This window comes from Quercus suber, unplaced genomic scaffold, assembly GCF_002906115.3.
Source record: "Quercus suber isolate HL8 unplaced genomic scaffold, Cork oak 2.0 scaffold_11, whole genome shotgun sequence".
Lineage (NCBI taxonomy): Eukaryota > Viridiplantae > Streptophyta > Magnoliopsida > Fagales > Fagaceae > Quercus > Quercus suber.
In genome coordinates, this window is record NW_027069477.1 from 1115787 (window position 1) to 1132971 (window position 17185).

The 17185-nt window shown below is 34.2% G+C and overlaps 1 protein-coding gene across 3 annotated transcripts; it reads right to left on the reverse strand.

Moving 5' to 3' along the window:
* Nucleotides 1-596: 596 nt before the first annotated feature.
* LOC111990928 (senescence-associated carboxylesterase 101) lies at nucleotides 597-10097 on the reverse strand. Of its 3 annotated transcripts, none has more exons than XM_065778699.1 (4): nucleotides 9663-10097; nucleotides 5835-6278; nucleotides 2047-2619; nucleotides 597-1676 (listed from the first exon to the last, which is right to left on the reverse strand). In XM_065778699.1, the coding sequence occupies exons 2-4, from the start codon at nucleotides 6210-6212 to the stop codon at nucleotides 855-857; spliced, it is 1773 nt and encodes a 590-aa protein (XP_065634771.1). In that variant the 5' UTR covers nucleotides 6213-6278; nucleotides 9663-10097; the 3' UTR covers nucleotides 597-854. The 3 variants fall into 3 exon arrangements, with proteins under 3 accessions (XP_065634771.1, XP_065634782.1, XP_065634776.1); XM_065778710.1 differs by having other exon boundaries at nucleotides 597-1667; nucleotides 9663-10093; XM_065778704.1 differs by lacking the exon at nucleotides 9663-10097 and adding an exon at nucleotides 6431-6764.
* Between the last annotated feature and the right edge of the window lie 7088 nt (nucleotides 10098-17185).

Sequence of the window (17185 nt, forward strand, 5' to 3'; positions counted from 1 at the left end):
AAGTTTTGGATAAAATACGTATTTGGTCCATTGATGTGGCAATAAACTAATTTTTTATTTTGAACGTTTGCCACGTCAACAATTTTCATCCAAAAGATAACGGTAGTGATTAAATTGACATGACATTAAAATATTAGAAACCAAATTGACACAATTGAAAGATTATGAATTAAATTGAAATATAATGTAAAAGACAGAGACTAAATACATAAATTACCCTAAAGTTTTTTTACTATGCACAAAAATATTTGCATTTATTTTTTGGGTTGGTTTAAAGCGAGCAAAAGTGTAAATGATCGTGAACCTATGATTTTTATATGTTAACTAACGGTAACAATTTGGACTTATTTCTAAACAAGAGGCAACCTACTCCTTATATGAATGGCTCCTTTCACTCTCAAAATCCTATTTTTGACTTTTGTTGATTAATTTCTAATATTTTCCCAACTTCCCAATTATGAATATTAAATGAAAAATGTAGAAGTATTGGCAAATCATGAATGATCTTGTGGAGGAGAATTATGCTAGGGTATTTCAATGGTATAGAGTGGCCTTTCCTTGCTGAGAGAGACGAATAAACAATGCCAAAAAAAAGATTAAAAAAAAAAAAAAAAACAACAATTCCTTTGATAATGATGACTAAAAGTGTTTTCATCCAAACACATGCATCCAAGTATCCAACTCAAAATGGCAAAAGAAACACATGAAAATTTTAAAATAAAAACAAAAAAGAAATTAAAAAGATGCTGTCCTTAATTTACAATTTATTGAGGAATAAATTCAAAATACCACACATGTTTGAAGGAAAGTGCATACATAAATATTGAAATATGCGATCTATATCATATAAAATTTCAGGGAATCTCTAGGGAGCCGGTAGCATACTTGTCATAATCCTTCATTAGGTTACTGAGATTTGAACTATAAGAAGTTCCCATTATTTTTTCATAATCTTTCCACCATTGCATGAAGCTGCTCTGTGGCAAGAAAATCTCAGGTGAAACTGCATAATATTTCATCAAATCATACACATAGTTTTCAAACTTACGCAGTTTTTTCAGTTCTTTCTCTGTATCACTCGATTCTCTGCTACTCAGCAATTGGCATGAAATGCGAGCCTCCTCAACATGTGCCCAAAAGCAAGAATCCTCTGTTAGATTTGAGGCCACGTTTTGTTTCTTCAATTTATTTGGAACACTTAAAGGTTTTTCTTTCAACCATTGCTCCAATTTTTTGTAATGCTCAGGCCTTCTTGACTTTATGTAGTCTTGTCCACCTCCCTTGTAGTATTCAGCTATGTCCAGTGGTTCAATCATCCGTCGATAATTTGTTCCTGCACCGAGCCATCTGGTACGAAAGGATGCACCTTCTTTCTGGGGCTTTTTCTCTGCTTCGTCGACCATGTCTACCCAGTATTGAGTAAGGATTTTCTTAAACCCTACCACCGTAATATCAGGTTGGGTGCTTCCACTCTTGAAGCTATCATAGTATCCCATTCCCCTTTCCTTAGAATACTTCTTGTACCATTCAAGGTTGGCCATATTTATTTTTACTTCATTCAACTTCTTGGAGGGATCAAAACCCTGCCTCCTGGACTCTGCCAATTCCGTTTCTTGTTTCTCTATCTTTGTAATCAGATTGTCAAGGCCATTGTTCTGCCCTTGTAACTGCAATGACTTTTAAAAATGAGTTAGCCTAGAAGTGGAATTATGGAAGATCTCAATGGCAAAGATTTTATAAGGTAGTAATTTTAGCTATGTATGAGATATTAGAGATTTTGATTACTTTGTTGATTGATGTATTAGAAGGATGTAATTAAATGATTAAATTTATCATATTCTAATAATTTAAACTTCTAGAACAATTGTTAATTTAACAAGGTATCAAAATAGGAGGTCCTGAACATTTCATTCTTTACATTACAATGTTTAGGTGTATCATATATCATATGGGAACCATAACATGAGATATAGGCTATATAGCACAAATAAGCATCTTAATTATATTTGATCCCAAAAAAAAAAAAAAAAGTTGTGATTGAGCTACCTGTGGTGGTCCCATTAGTCCAATTACTGCTAATTGTATATTAATAATGTCTGCACGTTGTGGAGTAGTCCATTGAAGCAACCTCGTAGCATCCATACAAATTACCTTACGACTGAGATATTCCACAATCTTTTCGTAGAGCTCCAAAACTTGATTAGGATTTTGATTTTCAGGACCCTCTGAGTAGGTAGCCATCAACAACTCTAAAATGGTTTGAGAGTCCTCAAAACAACTACATCCGGATTTCGAATACAAGAGAAAAGTCCCAAAAGGCTTGTAAACATTTGTTTGTGAAGCTGATTCAGTGGCAGGAGGATTGTGGGGTGCAATTAGGACTCTTGGGAATGGATCTTGGTCAGAAACTACATGCAGAAAACAGGAGCTCCAAGTTGGGTATTTCAATATGGCATTTTGCAGGCCATTATTAACAACAAGAGGTGAACCAAAAGTTATGCAAAGTGGGCGTTTTGTGATTGAAAAATCGATTGTTTCTAGCAGCCATAAGGTGAAGAGAATGGCTACAGATCCTCCCAATGAGTTTCCAGTGATAATTAATACTTTGGAATTGTCAATCTGCATTAACATAAGAATCTTACAATGTTATCAATAAGACAAATTATTATTTTTAAGCATCAAGTTTTACTATCATATGAAACTTCAACATTTTAATATATTCAATTATAATCTAGAATTGTTTTTAGCTAGCTATAATTTAATAAACAAGTATAATATTATTTTAACTATAGTAATATGATAAATTATTTTCTAATTTGCTCGAAAACAAGCCGAAACTTGGGAAAATATTTAGTAAATACTCTTTTTCTTTTTATGGCAAAAACGGTAGATACCAAACACTCAATGAGTTTTTATTTTATTTTATTTTATTTATTTATTTTCAATACAATATCTTGTAAAATTATACTAAGGTAACAAAAGCATATGCGATAAAAAAAAAAATTTAGAATATAATAAAAAAGTTATTTAACACTTATAGTTTTTCATTTACTCAAAATTTTCTTTCAAATCCATAACATACCAGTATGTACTTTCATTTAGTATTTTTTTCCCCATTTTTGTGATTAATTTTTTATATTTAATTTTTTTAATTGAATAAATTATATAAATAATCCATACCATATATCACTAACTAAGAATGCAGGTTTTTTTTGTTTAAAAAAAAAAAAAAATTAGAGAAAGAAACTAAGGGTATGTTTGGTAACTATTTTTTCTCTTATTTTTTGTTTCCAAAAACAATTTTCTATTTTTGAGACTAAAAAACTTGTTTGGCAACCCAAAATTGAGAGAAAACAAAATCTGTTCTCAAAACTCAATTTGTGAAGGAAACTGAAAACATGCAAAATGCTGTTTTCAGTTTCTAATTTTCAAAAGTCAATGAAAATACACTTTTAATTTAATGAATTTATCTAATTTAATGAGTTAGCATTAGAGTTCAAATCTTAGTAAGAACATCTTTTAGTATTTTCTATTTTTTTCTTCAAATTTTTTTTTTTAAATTTCAACTAACCAAACATGTTTTTTATTTCAAAAATATGAAAATATTGTTTTTTTATTTATTTATATCCCAAAAACAAGTTTTTGAAAATAGAAAACAAAAACTGTTACCAAACATAACCTAAGAATGTACTTTTTTTTGAAGAAAAAAAATCTTGTAAATATGTAATATCAAATTATGTATTTATGCAAATAGTTAAGTGATATATATATATATATATTATCAAGGTTTTTTTTTTTGAAGCCTATATATTATCGAAGTAGAGTATATTTAATATCCTATAAAAAAAGTATAATATATATGTAAATATGCAATAATGATTTTTAAAATCTTGATGACATATCAGATATCGCGTTATTTTGGTATCCATAATAGAAAATTCTTTTTGAACTCAGAAAAGAGTTTTCAATATCTTAAAATAGGAATAGGACATCAATTTCATATCAAACAGAAAACTATCATTAATTTACATTAAAAAAAGAGATCTTAAAATAGGGTTCATAAATATGTATTTTGATATTTCATATTTATTAGAAAATACTTGCAAAAATATCATAAATATTTGAAACAAGATGGTGGATATCCAATATGTGGGTTGAGTTTAAGTTACACTAGTGTGAGTCCAAACAATATTACACCACCCAATAACTTGTTATTGAATTTATATTTTGAAAATCCAATTATTGCACTACATGTTTTATATATTCTTAACATATATGCCAATCTTCATGCTAATCGGATATAATTTACTATTCGACCCATAAACTTATATTTTATACATTATTTTAAATTACAAAAAATAGAATTTAAACAATTGATTGATAACATGACTATTGATTTTTGATCATTTTTATATTTTATAAGAATGAAAAATATACAAAAATAATGTAATTCAACAGTGGATTTATCAAAATTCAAATCTAATTAAAAAATATTGAGTAGCGTACCATTACTTAAAATTACACCAGGTGTAACTTTGAACCCCAACTCCCAATATATATATATATATTAAATCTAAAAATTTGGTTTAATAAAATAATTTTATAAAAAAAATCATAAAAAATATTGGTTAACATCTCAAATACTAACAAGATATGGTTTTAGTTAGAATTTCTTATATTAGCGATACATTTTATATCTAAAGCCCTAATAATAATAATAATAATAATAATATTAAGGGTTTTACTAACGTATGCCTTTAGGATATACATTAATAGCCCATTTAAGACAAATTTTTAATAGAAAAAAAGGTAAAAATAATTTACTGTTTTGACAACGTTTTCAATTTTTCATAAAAATTTTCTTAAAATGAATTATTAATATATATCTTAAAGACATACATTAATTGGACCCCAATATTATTTCAAAAAAAAAAAAAAAACTGGACACGAATATTAATTATTAATAACAAGAATAATAATGACTTGATTAATATATACCTTAAGGATATACATTAACTGGACCCTAATATTTTCTCAAAAAAAAAAAAAAATGAATGCTATTATTTAATAATAGCAATAATAATGACTTGACAAATGTGTAGCAAGTAATAACGACCCCATTTTTGTTTTGGTCAAACAAACAAAGTGACATGCTAGTGATTAGTAATTGTCAACATATATATGAAACTTTTTAGGATTGAGATCAAGTCCAATATTTAGGGTATTGCATTTGATGCAATTGCTATCAATAGTTGAGATTAATAGTTGAAAAAACAACTTTCAATCTTAACCATTGATTAAAAAATATTAAGAAATAAGTTAAGAAAAATAAAAAGTAAACGTAAAAAAAAGTAAAAAGTAAAATTTTTTTGTGCAAAAAACAACTTTCAATTTTAACCATTGATTAAAAAAATTTTAAAAAAAATTAACAAAAGTAAAAAGTAAAAGTAAAAAGTAAAAAAGTTTTGTAAAGGAAATAGGTGAATTGCACTTGGCACTGGATCCTAATCCAACTTTTTAGGTGGAAAAAAAAAAAAAAAAAACCTTTTAAAAAATTAAAGGGTTTAATAGAAAAATTTAAGTAATATTATTTCTAATTTTTTAAAATTCGTTTAAATAAAAAAGTGTATAATATTATTTAAAAACTAAAAATAAAATGTTTAACTATTCTCCCAAATGCACCCAAAGTTGCTGAGAGAAGTGGTTAAAACTGTTTGACCATTGACTCAGTCAACCACAGTCATGCTCGTGCTTAAGCTTTTGCCATGCTAAGTAGTAAAGTACTATGTAACAAAACAGAATAAAAAGAAAGAATTTTCAGGCGATGGGGTTACCTGAGATTTCAAGTTCGGGAGCCTGTCACGGATGGAGGCAAAATGCTCAAGTGCAGCTTTGTTAATGGAGAAATCTGGGTTGGTTTTGGTGCTCAGAAAATTGAAGAGAGGAAAAGACTCAGTCTTTTCCTCCGGAGTTGATGATGAAACCAAATCTCTTTCCAGAATATAGTCTTTGCCACAACCAGGCCAACTAGAAAAAGCTATGATGGTACAGTTTGATTGCTGAGAAACTTTGTGTCTTACTCGGTGTTCATTTTGATTGATTATTTCTCCATGGAGGTCCCGAACTGTTGCAAAGGATTGGTTCAGGACACCAGAGCTGACCACGAACTTTGCCAATTCTGGGCCAATGCTAAATGTTGGTGAAGTATCCATAACCAGTCTCAAAATTTTGAAACTAAGGCTGTAGATGTTGTTATAACTTATAACCCAATGCTAAATCTGCAACCAAGAATCAAAGAAAACAATAGGTCAGAAATGGTGATGGATAAATGTTAAGAAGTAAATTTCCTGGTCAAGAAACAAATTGTGAGAGAGCGAATAAAATCAAACAACTAAAAAAAGAAAAACAAATGCATTGGGTTTTTACTCACCAGATAAATTAATTTGCTACCTGGTCTCTGTAGAAATGAAGTAGAACCAGAGGCGAAGGTAATTAAAATTTGAAGGGTATATGCTCTACCGAATTTTTCCACACGTCAATCTGTGTGGACGTGTGGAAAAAAAAAAAGAATTTTTCCACACGTAAAGAATAAAACATACATCAGCAAACAAATATAGTCCAGACCCTTTAGACTTTAAGAACTGCACTGGGCCATATCAGAGAACATAATTGACGAGTATCAAGATAAGATCGTCTAGGTAAAAGATGATCTTATCCACACCCAAGTCGGGGACGAGATTAAGTGTAAAATCCCGGCATTATACGTCGTCCTTCGAGGCGAGCCAGGCCAGCACTCATTGAAGGCGCAAAAAAATGCAATCAGGATAGCTAATAAGCAATGACTACGCCGGACTAGTTACAAGAGCAGTAATGACTCAACGGTCACCCATTATACTTTAAATGGAATCATCATTGTCAATTAATTCCGCATTCCTCTCAGGAGAAAAACGCTTAGGGCAATATTAATAGACATAACTGCACCAACCCAAAGCAAACTATAAAAAGGGAAATGGAACTCAGGTAAATGGATATGAAAAATTAGAGAGAATTGTGAGAAACTTCTTTTGAGAACTGATAAGCTGACTTTAGCATCGGAGTATTCTCAGCTGGCGTCATGCCAGTGAAAACCTTCGTTGCCTTTCTTTTCTTAACAGCAGGTACCAGAGATTGTCCATTGGTATTGACGAGGAGCATACTGACGAGGTCAAGTTTCGCCTTCATCAGTTTGGCGCCGTCTGTGGGAACGACGAGTTGATCCTTTCTCCAACCATCATGCTTCTACCGATAAAGCTCCTATCACTTGATCGACTTTAAATCGGCCACCACCCTTAGATCCTGTGGTGATGGCTCAACAGATTCAAGCTCTAACAGTGAACGTACAAGAGCTAATGAAGCAGAATGAAGAGTTGAAGCGCCGAGCCTGTCTTGAGGGCAGCAACGCCTCGCATCATCGACATAGCCATAGTAGACATGACGAGGAGGCTAGTAGCCTTGAAAATAGTAAGGGAAAAGATGCGACTGAATACACAGGGCAGTCCATGCATGACAACGATCACATGATGAAGAGTTTAAGAAGGGAACTTGACGAAGTAAAGAATTCAATGAAAGGGAAGATGGTGATGAACCTTGATGGCATGCTCAAACGAACAGATTCACTTTTCACAGCCAGTGTTTTGGAGTGCCCTTTGCCTCAAAAGTTTCGTTTGCCGCAACTAGAGTTCTATGATGGCACGAAGGACCCTCTTGACCATATAAGGGCCTTCAAGACTATCAAGAACCTCCAACAGACCCCGAACGAAATTATCTGTAGATATTTCCCTGCCACCCTCAGAGGGGCTGATGGGGTGTGGTTTAGGAAGTTGCTAGCATCTTCCATAGCAAATTTTGAACAGCTCAATGACTTGTTTATTCGCCATTTCATTGGAGGATAGTGTCACAAGAGGCCAACCTCTTACTTGTTAACAGTAAGGTAGCAGGAAGGGGAAAGCCTAAGGGAATATGTAAAACATTTCAACAAGGCCATGTTGGAGATTGATGAAGCTGACGACCAGGTGATAATGACGACCTTCTAGGTTGGGCTTAATAACCTAGATCTCATCTTTTCGTTGGGAAAGACTCCGCCAACCTCTATGACAGATCTCCTATTCAAAGCCCAGAAGTATATGAACAGAGAAGACGCCCTTACTACGAAGGGGCTAACAAGAAAACAAAAGAAGGAAGAACTTGGTGACTCTCATGGTAAGAAGAAGGATTGTAAGGATTTATATTTGGAGACTAAGACCACCAAGAGCAGTTCTGACACTCCGAAGAAGAAGATGAACTTCACCTCGTTAGTGATGCCTGTAGACAAAATCCTGATGCAGATTAAGGATGAACCAGGGCTAAAGTGGCCCAAGCTGTTAAGCACGTCTTCTAGGAAACGTAACTCGAAGAAGTATTGTCGTTTTCATAAGGATCACGGCCATTACAATGATGAATGCCGCGATCTGAAAGAACAGATAGAAGAACTGATTCAACGGGGAAAACTCCAAAAGTTCATCAAGAGGGACCGCCACTGTCATGCCTCAAACCCGATACCTGGATTTGTGACCATGACCAGCATGCTAATATCAAGCCTAAACTTGATATTAACAAGAACCAACTTAACTTTTACAAAACTTTTACAAAAGCTCTCCTCTTTCTTTTCGTTTTTTTTTTCTTTTCTTCTTTATATAACTTTTCACTTGACATTCAGAGCATCTATGCTGCACTCAAAGAATCACATAATCCACCAATTACTCAAATTCTAAATTCCACATAATACATCTCTTAATGCTTTAAGGCACACAACTCTCATTAGATTCTAAAATACACAATACTACAAAGCTAAACATCAAATTGCTAATTTAGGATCTATACATATAAAACTAAAACCAGCTCCTTCCAAAACTCAATTAAGACTCCCTTTACTCCAAAAATAAAACCTGTTGACTGAAAGAGTGGAAGAGATGAGTTACACAGCTCAGTAAAGGAAAGATATATGAGAATTTAATAAGGATGCATGTAAATCAAATCATTTCATTTTATAAATGCTAATATCAAGCCTAAACTTGATGACATATTGGTTAGTCCATATCTGATAAGTTTGTACAGAAAAGGCCTCATCACATTTGGGTGCCTTCGTGTGCATGATATTGTCCTCTTTGGGAGGCCTGATGGCATATCCCCTCAAGGTTTTGTTCCTTCTCGCTGTCCGTACACATTGGGGAGAAGGCCTTATTCAGATTAGAGTTACGGGCAGCCCCATTTCCTTTACTTTAAATGGCCAAACAGATAACATTTTCCATGGAAAGCCAGTAATTAACCCCTATTGGCCGAGCTCAGATCACCAAAGGACATAACCCGAAAACATTTCATACTTTACATCATACTGAAATTTCTTATTTTGCATAACATTTCATAATAATAGCATTTCTATTCTTTTCTTTAAACATCATGTTCGTGGAAATTAGTAATGACATCAATATGCTTAAATCATACATATAAGGTTTCGAAAGCTCATGAACATATCTTTGTCTGAAACATGCTTATATGCCATATTTCTAATCAAAAACCTTTTAATGCATAATATACTTTAAAATAATCTCATGACTTGCCAAATGCTCATATAACTTATCCCATACCTGAAAGAAGAGGAACCGAGAGCCTAAAGTTGAAGGAGCTTAGACTTGGCGATTGGTAACACCTAAACCAAAATCAAAACTTATTACTATCCATTATTTCATAACATAAACTTACACATTCATCTCAAAGCCTATCTCTTAGAACCAAGGAAATCCTAATCCCACCTCAAAGAGGTTCCCACAAACATATTATGCACATATCAACAAATGATGTACCAACCTAAAGAAATACCATCCTTCTCATATTTATATCATATCTCTAGAGGTGCCAACTTCATTTCAAAATGTGCTTGAGATTAAGGCAATAATGCATGCATAAACATTGAACGGTTTTAGACCCCTTAAAACACACAGATTGCGTAGCCTAGATTAATTAGCCAAGTTGTTACTTAGTCAAATTAAGCAATTCTAGGTTAAAACAATCCAAACAATCATATCAAGATATAATGCAGCGGAAAATAAATAACACAAGATATGATCACCCAGGAAACCACACGGTAAAAACCTGGGGAGGATTTGACCCACCGATCCTCAAGGCTAACCTGAATTCACTATGAAAGAATTGAAGTTCGTACAAAAGGACTACAAGCTCCCCGCTCGACTTCCTAATGCTACCCACCAGTAGAACTTCCTGACACGACCACGCGCAGGCTCCGAATCCACGGACTACTTCTTTCTTGAATTCTTCAATCAGCTACAAGCTCCCCGCTTGCTAATATTATATATATATTATATATATATATATATATATATATATATATATATATATATATATATATATATATATATGGGCACATTTAAAAAAAAATTATATATATATATATATGATTCAGAATCTAATTGGATATAAACTTTTCGATTTTTGCTCTAAATAATTCACTTGTCATGAAAATTAAAAAATTAGATAGGACACATGACACAAATTAAATTCAAATTAAAATTCAATTTAGAATCTAATTGAATTTAGAATTTTTAATTTTTACACCTAATAATTTACTTGACATACATATTTAAGAATTAGATAAGACATGTAGCGCAAAATTAGGCTCTAATTTAGAATTTAATTAGATTTTTTCTCAGTTTTAACTATTAATATACATATATATATATATATATATATTACACATATTAACTTCCAAAACTTATGGGCCATTTGGCAATGTTATTTTAATAATATTGTTTAAATATTATAAAAATACATGTGAGTGAAAAAGTGTTATATAAATACGTATTATGTTGTTTATATAATGAAAATAATTGTTCAAACAATGTTATCAAACTGACCATTTATTTTCTAACATTATAAAATGTTTACTAAAATAAAAAATCATATATTTTTAAATGGTCAGTTATACACGTAAAGCATCACACAGTCACAAATAGCTTTTCCATTGCAGGCCGTGTCTATCTCCTATCATATGTTTGACAATTGGTTAAACTTTACAATCGTAAAAGCCTAGAGAATAAGTGCAAGTACGATGCTCATCCAGCTAGAGGGGAGCAGGCAGACTATTGGTATTAATTAAAATGCAATATAAAAAGTGCACTGCCGGACAGAACTGTGGGAGGCTAATAAGTAATCAACTTTACAATTAAATACCATTCCCCGCTGCTATTAAACTGCACAGGTAGATGTAGGTGCAACCCTTCCCTCTCTTTGCGTCGGTTTCAGTACTCTCAACTCCAACTGGGAAAACATTTTATTATCTAATAAAAAAATTAATTAGTTTCTGAACGGTTTTAGACCCCTAAAAACACACAAATTGCGTAGCCTAGATTAATTAGCCAAGTTGTTACTTAGTCAAATTAAGCAATTCTAGGTTAAAACAATCAAACAATCATATCAAGAATAATAATGCAGCGGAAAATAAATAACACAAGATATGATCACCCAGGAAACCACACGGTAAAAACCTGGGGAGGATTTGACCCACCGATCCTCAAGGCTAACCTGAATTCACTAAGAAAGAATTGAAGTTCGTACAAAAGGACTACAAGCTCCCCGCTCGACTTCCTAATGCTACCCACCAGTAGAACTTCCTGACACGACCACGCGCAGGCTCCGAATCCACGGACTACTTCTTTCTTGAATTCTTCAATCAGCTACAAGCTCCCCGCTTGCTTTTCTTTTAAGTTCCAATGGTTGCAACAATAATGATCTTCAAGATGTTGAAATAATCTCCACCATGAAAACCCTAAGTTTTGTGTAAAGGAAAGCTCCTCAAAGATCTCACACGAGATTCACACAAAACCGCAATGTATGAGCAACAATACAATATGGACAACCTCCAAAAACGTGACTAGGGTTTTATTTATATACCTAGGGTAAAAACATAAAACCCTAAACGTTTAATGAAGTAGGGCTGAGTTGGAAATTCTGCAGAAAATTCAACCTGTGCGATTTTCGATCGATCGAGTCTATTCTTCGATCGATCGAGCCAGGCCGAGAGTCCCAAGTACTTCTGCAGCCACTCGATTCCAACTTTACAATATTAAACCAACTTTGAGCAAGTCTAAAGAAGACACCATACAATGTTTTGATCATGGTTTGCCAACATTACAAATTAGAGTTCTAAATACATAAAATCCTAAGACCTTAGAACCTAACAAACTCCCCCTTTGGCAATCCGTGACAAAACCCTAATTAACAGCTCAAAGTTTTACAAGTAAAAAGCCCTTTACAAAGATAATGCTCATAAAATCCAATTCAGCCTAACTACTATCCATAGTTGCAAGTGTAGACAGCAGCTTAGTTGAATCAACCTGTATAATCCTGAAATACTCAACAAACGCATAAACGCATGTGTGACAGTAAAGAGTAAAACAACAGGTATAACATTCTTGTAAGATCCACACAACACAAAATAAAGACATATAAAAATGAACAAGTCATAAATATAAATCAATACGCAGTGAATCATAAAACAACAAGAATCAATAAAGAATATCATGTATATCAATCAATGTTACTCCCCCTAACATGAAAAAATGATATACAAAGTGAAGCACATAGATACAATCTAAAACTTCACAAGCTCCTCTAAAACAACAAAAAAAATCTCCCCTAACAACAAAAACTCTACTACAGGTCAAAACTCCACTCCCCCTTTTGTGACGGAATGCCAAAGGGCAATCACAAGTCGCCATCAAAAGGAGGTGGTGAGGGTGAATGAAGACGCGCAAGATCAGCTCGGAGAGCACGCATCTCATCTAGTAAGTCCACCAAAATCTGACCATAGCCTGCTGAACAGTCATGACAGTCTCCAAAGTACGACGAACATCAAGTCGGCCGAAGGAGGTGGAGGAACATCAGCAGCAGCATCATCATCACCAACAGGAATAGGGATATCCTCACCAGCAATACCTGCAGACGAAGAAGGAGGAGGTGCACTACCAGAGGGCTCAGATCTAGGGTGTTTAGAACCAGCTCGAAGATGAGCGGCCCTCTGTCTAAGAAAAGACGCACCTATAGGTCCTATCACATGGACGGGCTCAGAGGAAGGAAAGTCATCAAGACCAAGAAAGAGAAGAATCCTATGAATGAAAATAGGATGAACAAGAGCATGAGCAGTAGATGAACTCCTATAAACTTCGTTCAAAGAACGAAGAAAAAGATGGGGAAAACTAATAGGAGCATCAGTAACAAGAGCGTATAGGAAAACACACCTCTCAAGAGGAATGGTGTGAACATGGGAAATAGGCCAGATCGAATGACAAGCTATCCGAAAGAACAGATAGTGCAACCCAGAAAGCTCAGCAGAAGTGATCCGAGGATCAGAACCCCACTGGACAGTAGTACCAATGACGTAAGACAAAACATCGCTAATCTCGGGAGACTCATCATAAGGATAGACAAGATGCTGGACCAAAGGTACCCCAAGAGCATCAGCCACTACCCGAGGAGTAATGGTGTACTCTACGCCTCGTATCAACTATATATATATATATATATATATATATACAGAGTTACACATTAATATATAATTATAAAAAATTCTAAAAAACATAAAAAAATGTCAATAAATTTTGCTATAACTTGCCCTGTGGCAAATAGTGACAGGAATTAACTTTTTGTGTCGGTAGCATTGCTCTATAACCGATGCATTACGCTATTAGAAAGTGATTTTATTCATATTAGTTGCTCAGCAGATACAAGCGAAGGCCATCAAGCGAATTTTTTTTCTAAATAACAATAAATATTAAAAAATTTAGTTAGTTGTCACGTTGCAAAAGAAAATTGAAAACTAGCATCTCGAGTGTCTAAAACTCGAGTTCCAAGAAAAAAATCAAGTTTTTAAGGCTTGAATGTAAAAAAAAAATCCAAGAGAAAATCGAGTTTTAAAAACTCGAGTTCCGAAAACGTCACTATAAGGCTTAAAAACGTCACTATAGGACTTAAAAATGGAGTTATAAAAAAATTTAGCAGAAAAACGCCGCTATAGGGCTTTAAAATGTCAGTATAGGGCATAAAAACGCCACTATAGGGCTACCCGAACCTAGTATTGAACACTTATGAAAAAATTTTGCAGAAAAACGCTGTTATAGGGTTTTAAAACGTCACTATAGGACTTAAAAACGTCACTATAGAGGCGATAAAACTAAAAAAATTTTTGCATGAAACTTGAGTTTCTAAAACTCGAGATTTATGTAAATGGATCTCGATTTTCTAAAACTCGAGATGTCTACTTTCCCTTATAGTTTCAAGCGTTGCCTAACTAACTATATATAAATCATTTTCACATTTATTTTGCCCATTCCCCCCCATCGAGCTGATTCAAATGGCAATCATTAATTAATTAGGTGCCTAGCTAGGTTACTTGGACAGATGGAACATCCTCAATTGGCCAGAAGAGACAGGCTTAACTGTGCAACTAGTAAATACTAACTCTGAAATCTTTAAACACAACGAAACTTACTTTTATAATTGCGACAGTGGGGACATTACAATGATGTTTTAAGGTGTATTAATCTAATTAAGAAGTCTTTTCACTTTTTCTTTTTTAATGAAGTTTCCTTAGTACTATTTTTCTATATTAAAAAAAATGAACAAAATTGTATATAAAATAAACTCTAGTTCAAAACCACCTTATAGAAATTTGATTTTATGGAAATATAATAAGGATTTTGATGCATATTATGAATGATTGCAGGTCACTAATGCAAACTTAACTGCCAAATCCTTCATGTTGGAAAATTTAGACCCCGGTTGATAGAATTAACAAGTTTTAAACCTAAGTTGTTAATTAGATTTATTATTAATAAAATTTGTTAAAACAAACAAACATTAATATCATGTCAAAATCATGCGGCGGAAAAAAATAAATATGACAAGATATGATGACCCAGGAAAACCAATGAAACTAACCAGTTTCACAGTAAAAAACCTGGGAGAAACCTCCCCGAAAAGCAATCCACTATAGTAAAGAGAAGTTTCAGATCTAGTACAAAACCTTTGTCTCTAGACTCTACAATCCCCGTAGATGAACTTACAGCAGAAGCCTTCTACCGCTTCAGAACCCCTGAACTCTTCAATATATGAACGCCACCCTTTGATGTTGCACGAATCTCAATACGTGACTAACTCCTTTGCACGAATCCTAGTACGTGACTCAATCACCAACTTAAGGAAGAAGAATGTTGGCTGCAAAGTTCTTCACTTCATCAACAATGAATATCAAGAAGCACTTGACTACAAAACTCTAAGGCATAAAGACGCAGTAGCTTCTTTTAGAGAGAATAAGGTATCGGTCACCTTTTGCATATGTTTTCCTTGTATTCTCTTATGTGACGGCCTCTAAAATAAGTCTTCTATAGGTCTAGGGTTGTGAGAAAAGAAACCCTACTCAAATACATAAGCCTGGCCCAAAAACAGAAATCTGAATTCCCGTAATCTCAACAGATAGCAACTATCGAGGAGGTGTCGAAAAGGTGTCGAGATTTAATGAATCTTGACAGATAGCAGCTATCGAGGGGGTGTCGAGAAGGTGTCAAGGGAACAGAAACTTTCTCGATCAATCGACCAGCTATTGAGAAGCTATCGAGATTGCGATAAGCATCAGTTGAAGATCTCGACAGATAGCCAGGTGTCGAGGAGGTGTCGAGCAGCTATCAAGATTTAAAATTCAGCATTTTCTCACTTAATTATTGGACAAACTTGCATAGTGTAGAGAAGGAAAATTTTCGACCTATCACAAGCTGACACGTCACACTACCAAGTCCACAAAATGCAGCCAATTACAAAGCACCACATGCTATTGCTAGGTTTTACTATTACTATTCAGAAGCCAACAGAAATTCGCCAAGTGTCATACAAGAACCAATCATGCATCAGCTCATGCAAGCGATGACATAAGCAACCTCGCACGTGTAAGCGATGACACAATCAGTCCAGCATGTGTAAGCAATGACATAAGCGGACCAATCAAGCTCTGCCACATGTCGCTTACCTACCCCAAAACTCTTATAAATAGAAGCCTTCTTGAGCCATTTAGGAGGGGACCAAATCATTCGAAGCACTCAGAAGTCCAGAAGCTCTGCCGGAACCAAGCTTTAAAGCCTCCAAGAACTTCAAGAACTTCAAGAACTTCGACTTCGAATACGAAGAACATTCGAAGAGAAATCATCCAAATCATTCGCCTAGATCCAAAAGTTTGCGGGAATCAAGCCTAAAGTGTCCGAAAACACCAACAAAGCATAAATCAGTGAAGCTCTACGGATTCAAGCCCCTAAAGCCCCGGAGAACTTCCACCACAAATCCAAGAACACGAAGAACACGAAGAACGTGAAGAACAAAGAATGTCTAACAAGCTCATAGCCAGAGATTCATTGTAATTCCGTTTTAGTAATCTTCGATCCATCCCTCAACCAAATTGAAGGATATTTTGTGTTCAAGTCACAATCACACTACCACAAATCCAAATCAATAAGTCTTGCAAGGAGATCGAATCAGAGGATCACTCTTTTGTAATTACAGAGAATTGTACCACACATATTCAATACAAATTCGCATTTGTGCAACTATTTTACTTGTTTAATTTATTTCGAACTAGAAATTTAGTCGTCTACATATTCTGGCACGCCCAGTGGGACCTCTCTGCCTCTCATCTCTTTCTCCTTCAAAAGAAATTCGAAATCATTTTGCTACCAACTTCAATGGCCTCTAGCAAGAATGTTCGAAAATCAGCAATTGATGCTTCCAGTACTGATGATTATGTCGGCCCAGTCACTCACAGTCGATCCAAAACTCTTGATCGACTTCAACCTCAACCAACCAAAGAGGGCGAGCTTTCTACTGTCATCTCTCTAGACTTTCTTGCAAAGAGGAAAGCTACCAATAAGGATTCATCTGTCTTGAAAAATTTGGAGAATAGTAATGAATCATCCCCAACAAGGACCTTTTCTATCAACTCTTCACCTGTGATGAGAAACTTAAGGAATGAAGTACCTTTGACTCATCCTATTTCATCATTTTCTCCATCACATCTAGAGGTCATGCCAGTAATGATGACTAACACCTCTACCAT

What these genes read in the sequence shown, in the direction of transcription:
- LOC111990928 (XM_065778699.1), bottom strand. Translation starts at nt 6,212, where the DNA reads ATGGATACTTCACCAACATTTAGCATTGGCCCAGAATTGGCAAAGTTC. An exon ending in TCCCGAACTTGAAATCTCAG is followed by an intron (nt 2,620 to 5,834) that starts GTAACCCCATCG and finishes ATGTTAATGCAG; the next exon opens with ATTGACAATTCCAAAGTATT. An exon ending in GACTAATGGGACCACCACAG is followed by an intron (nt 1,677 to 2,046) that starts GTAGCTCAATCA and finishes CATTTTTAAAAG; the next exon opens with TCATTGCAGTTACAAGGGCA.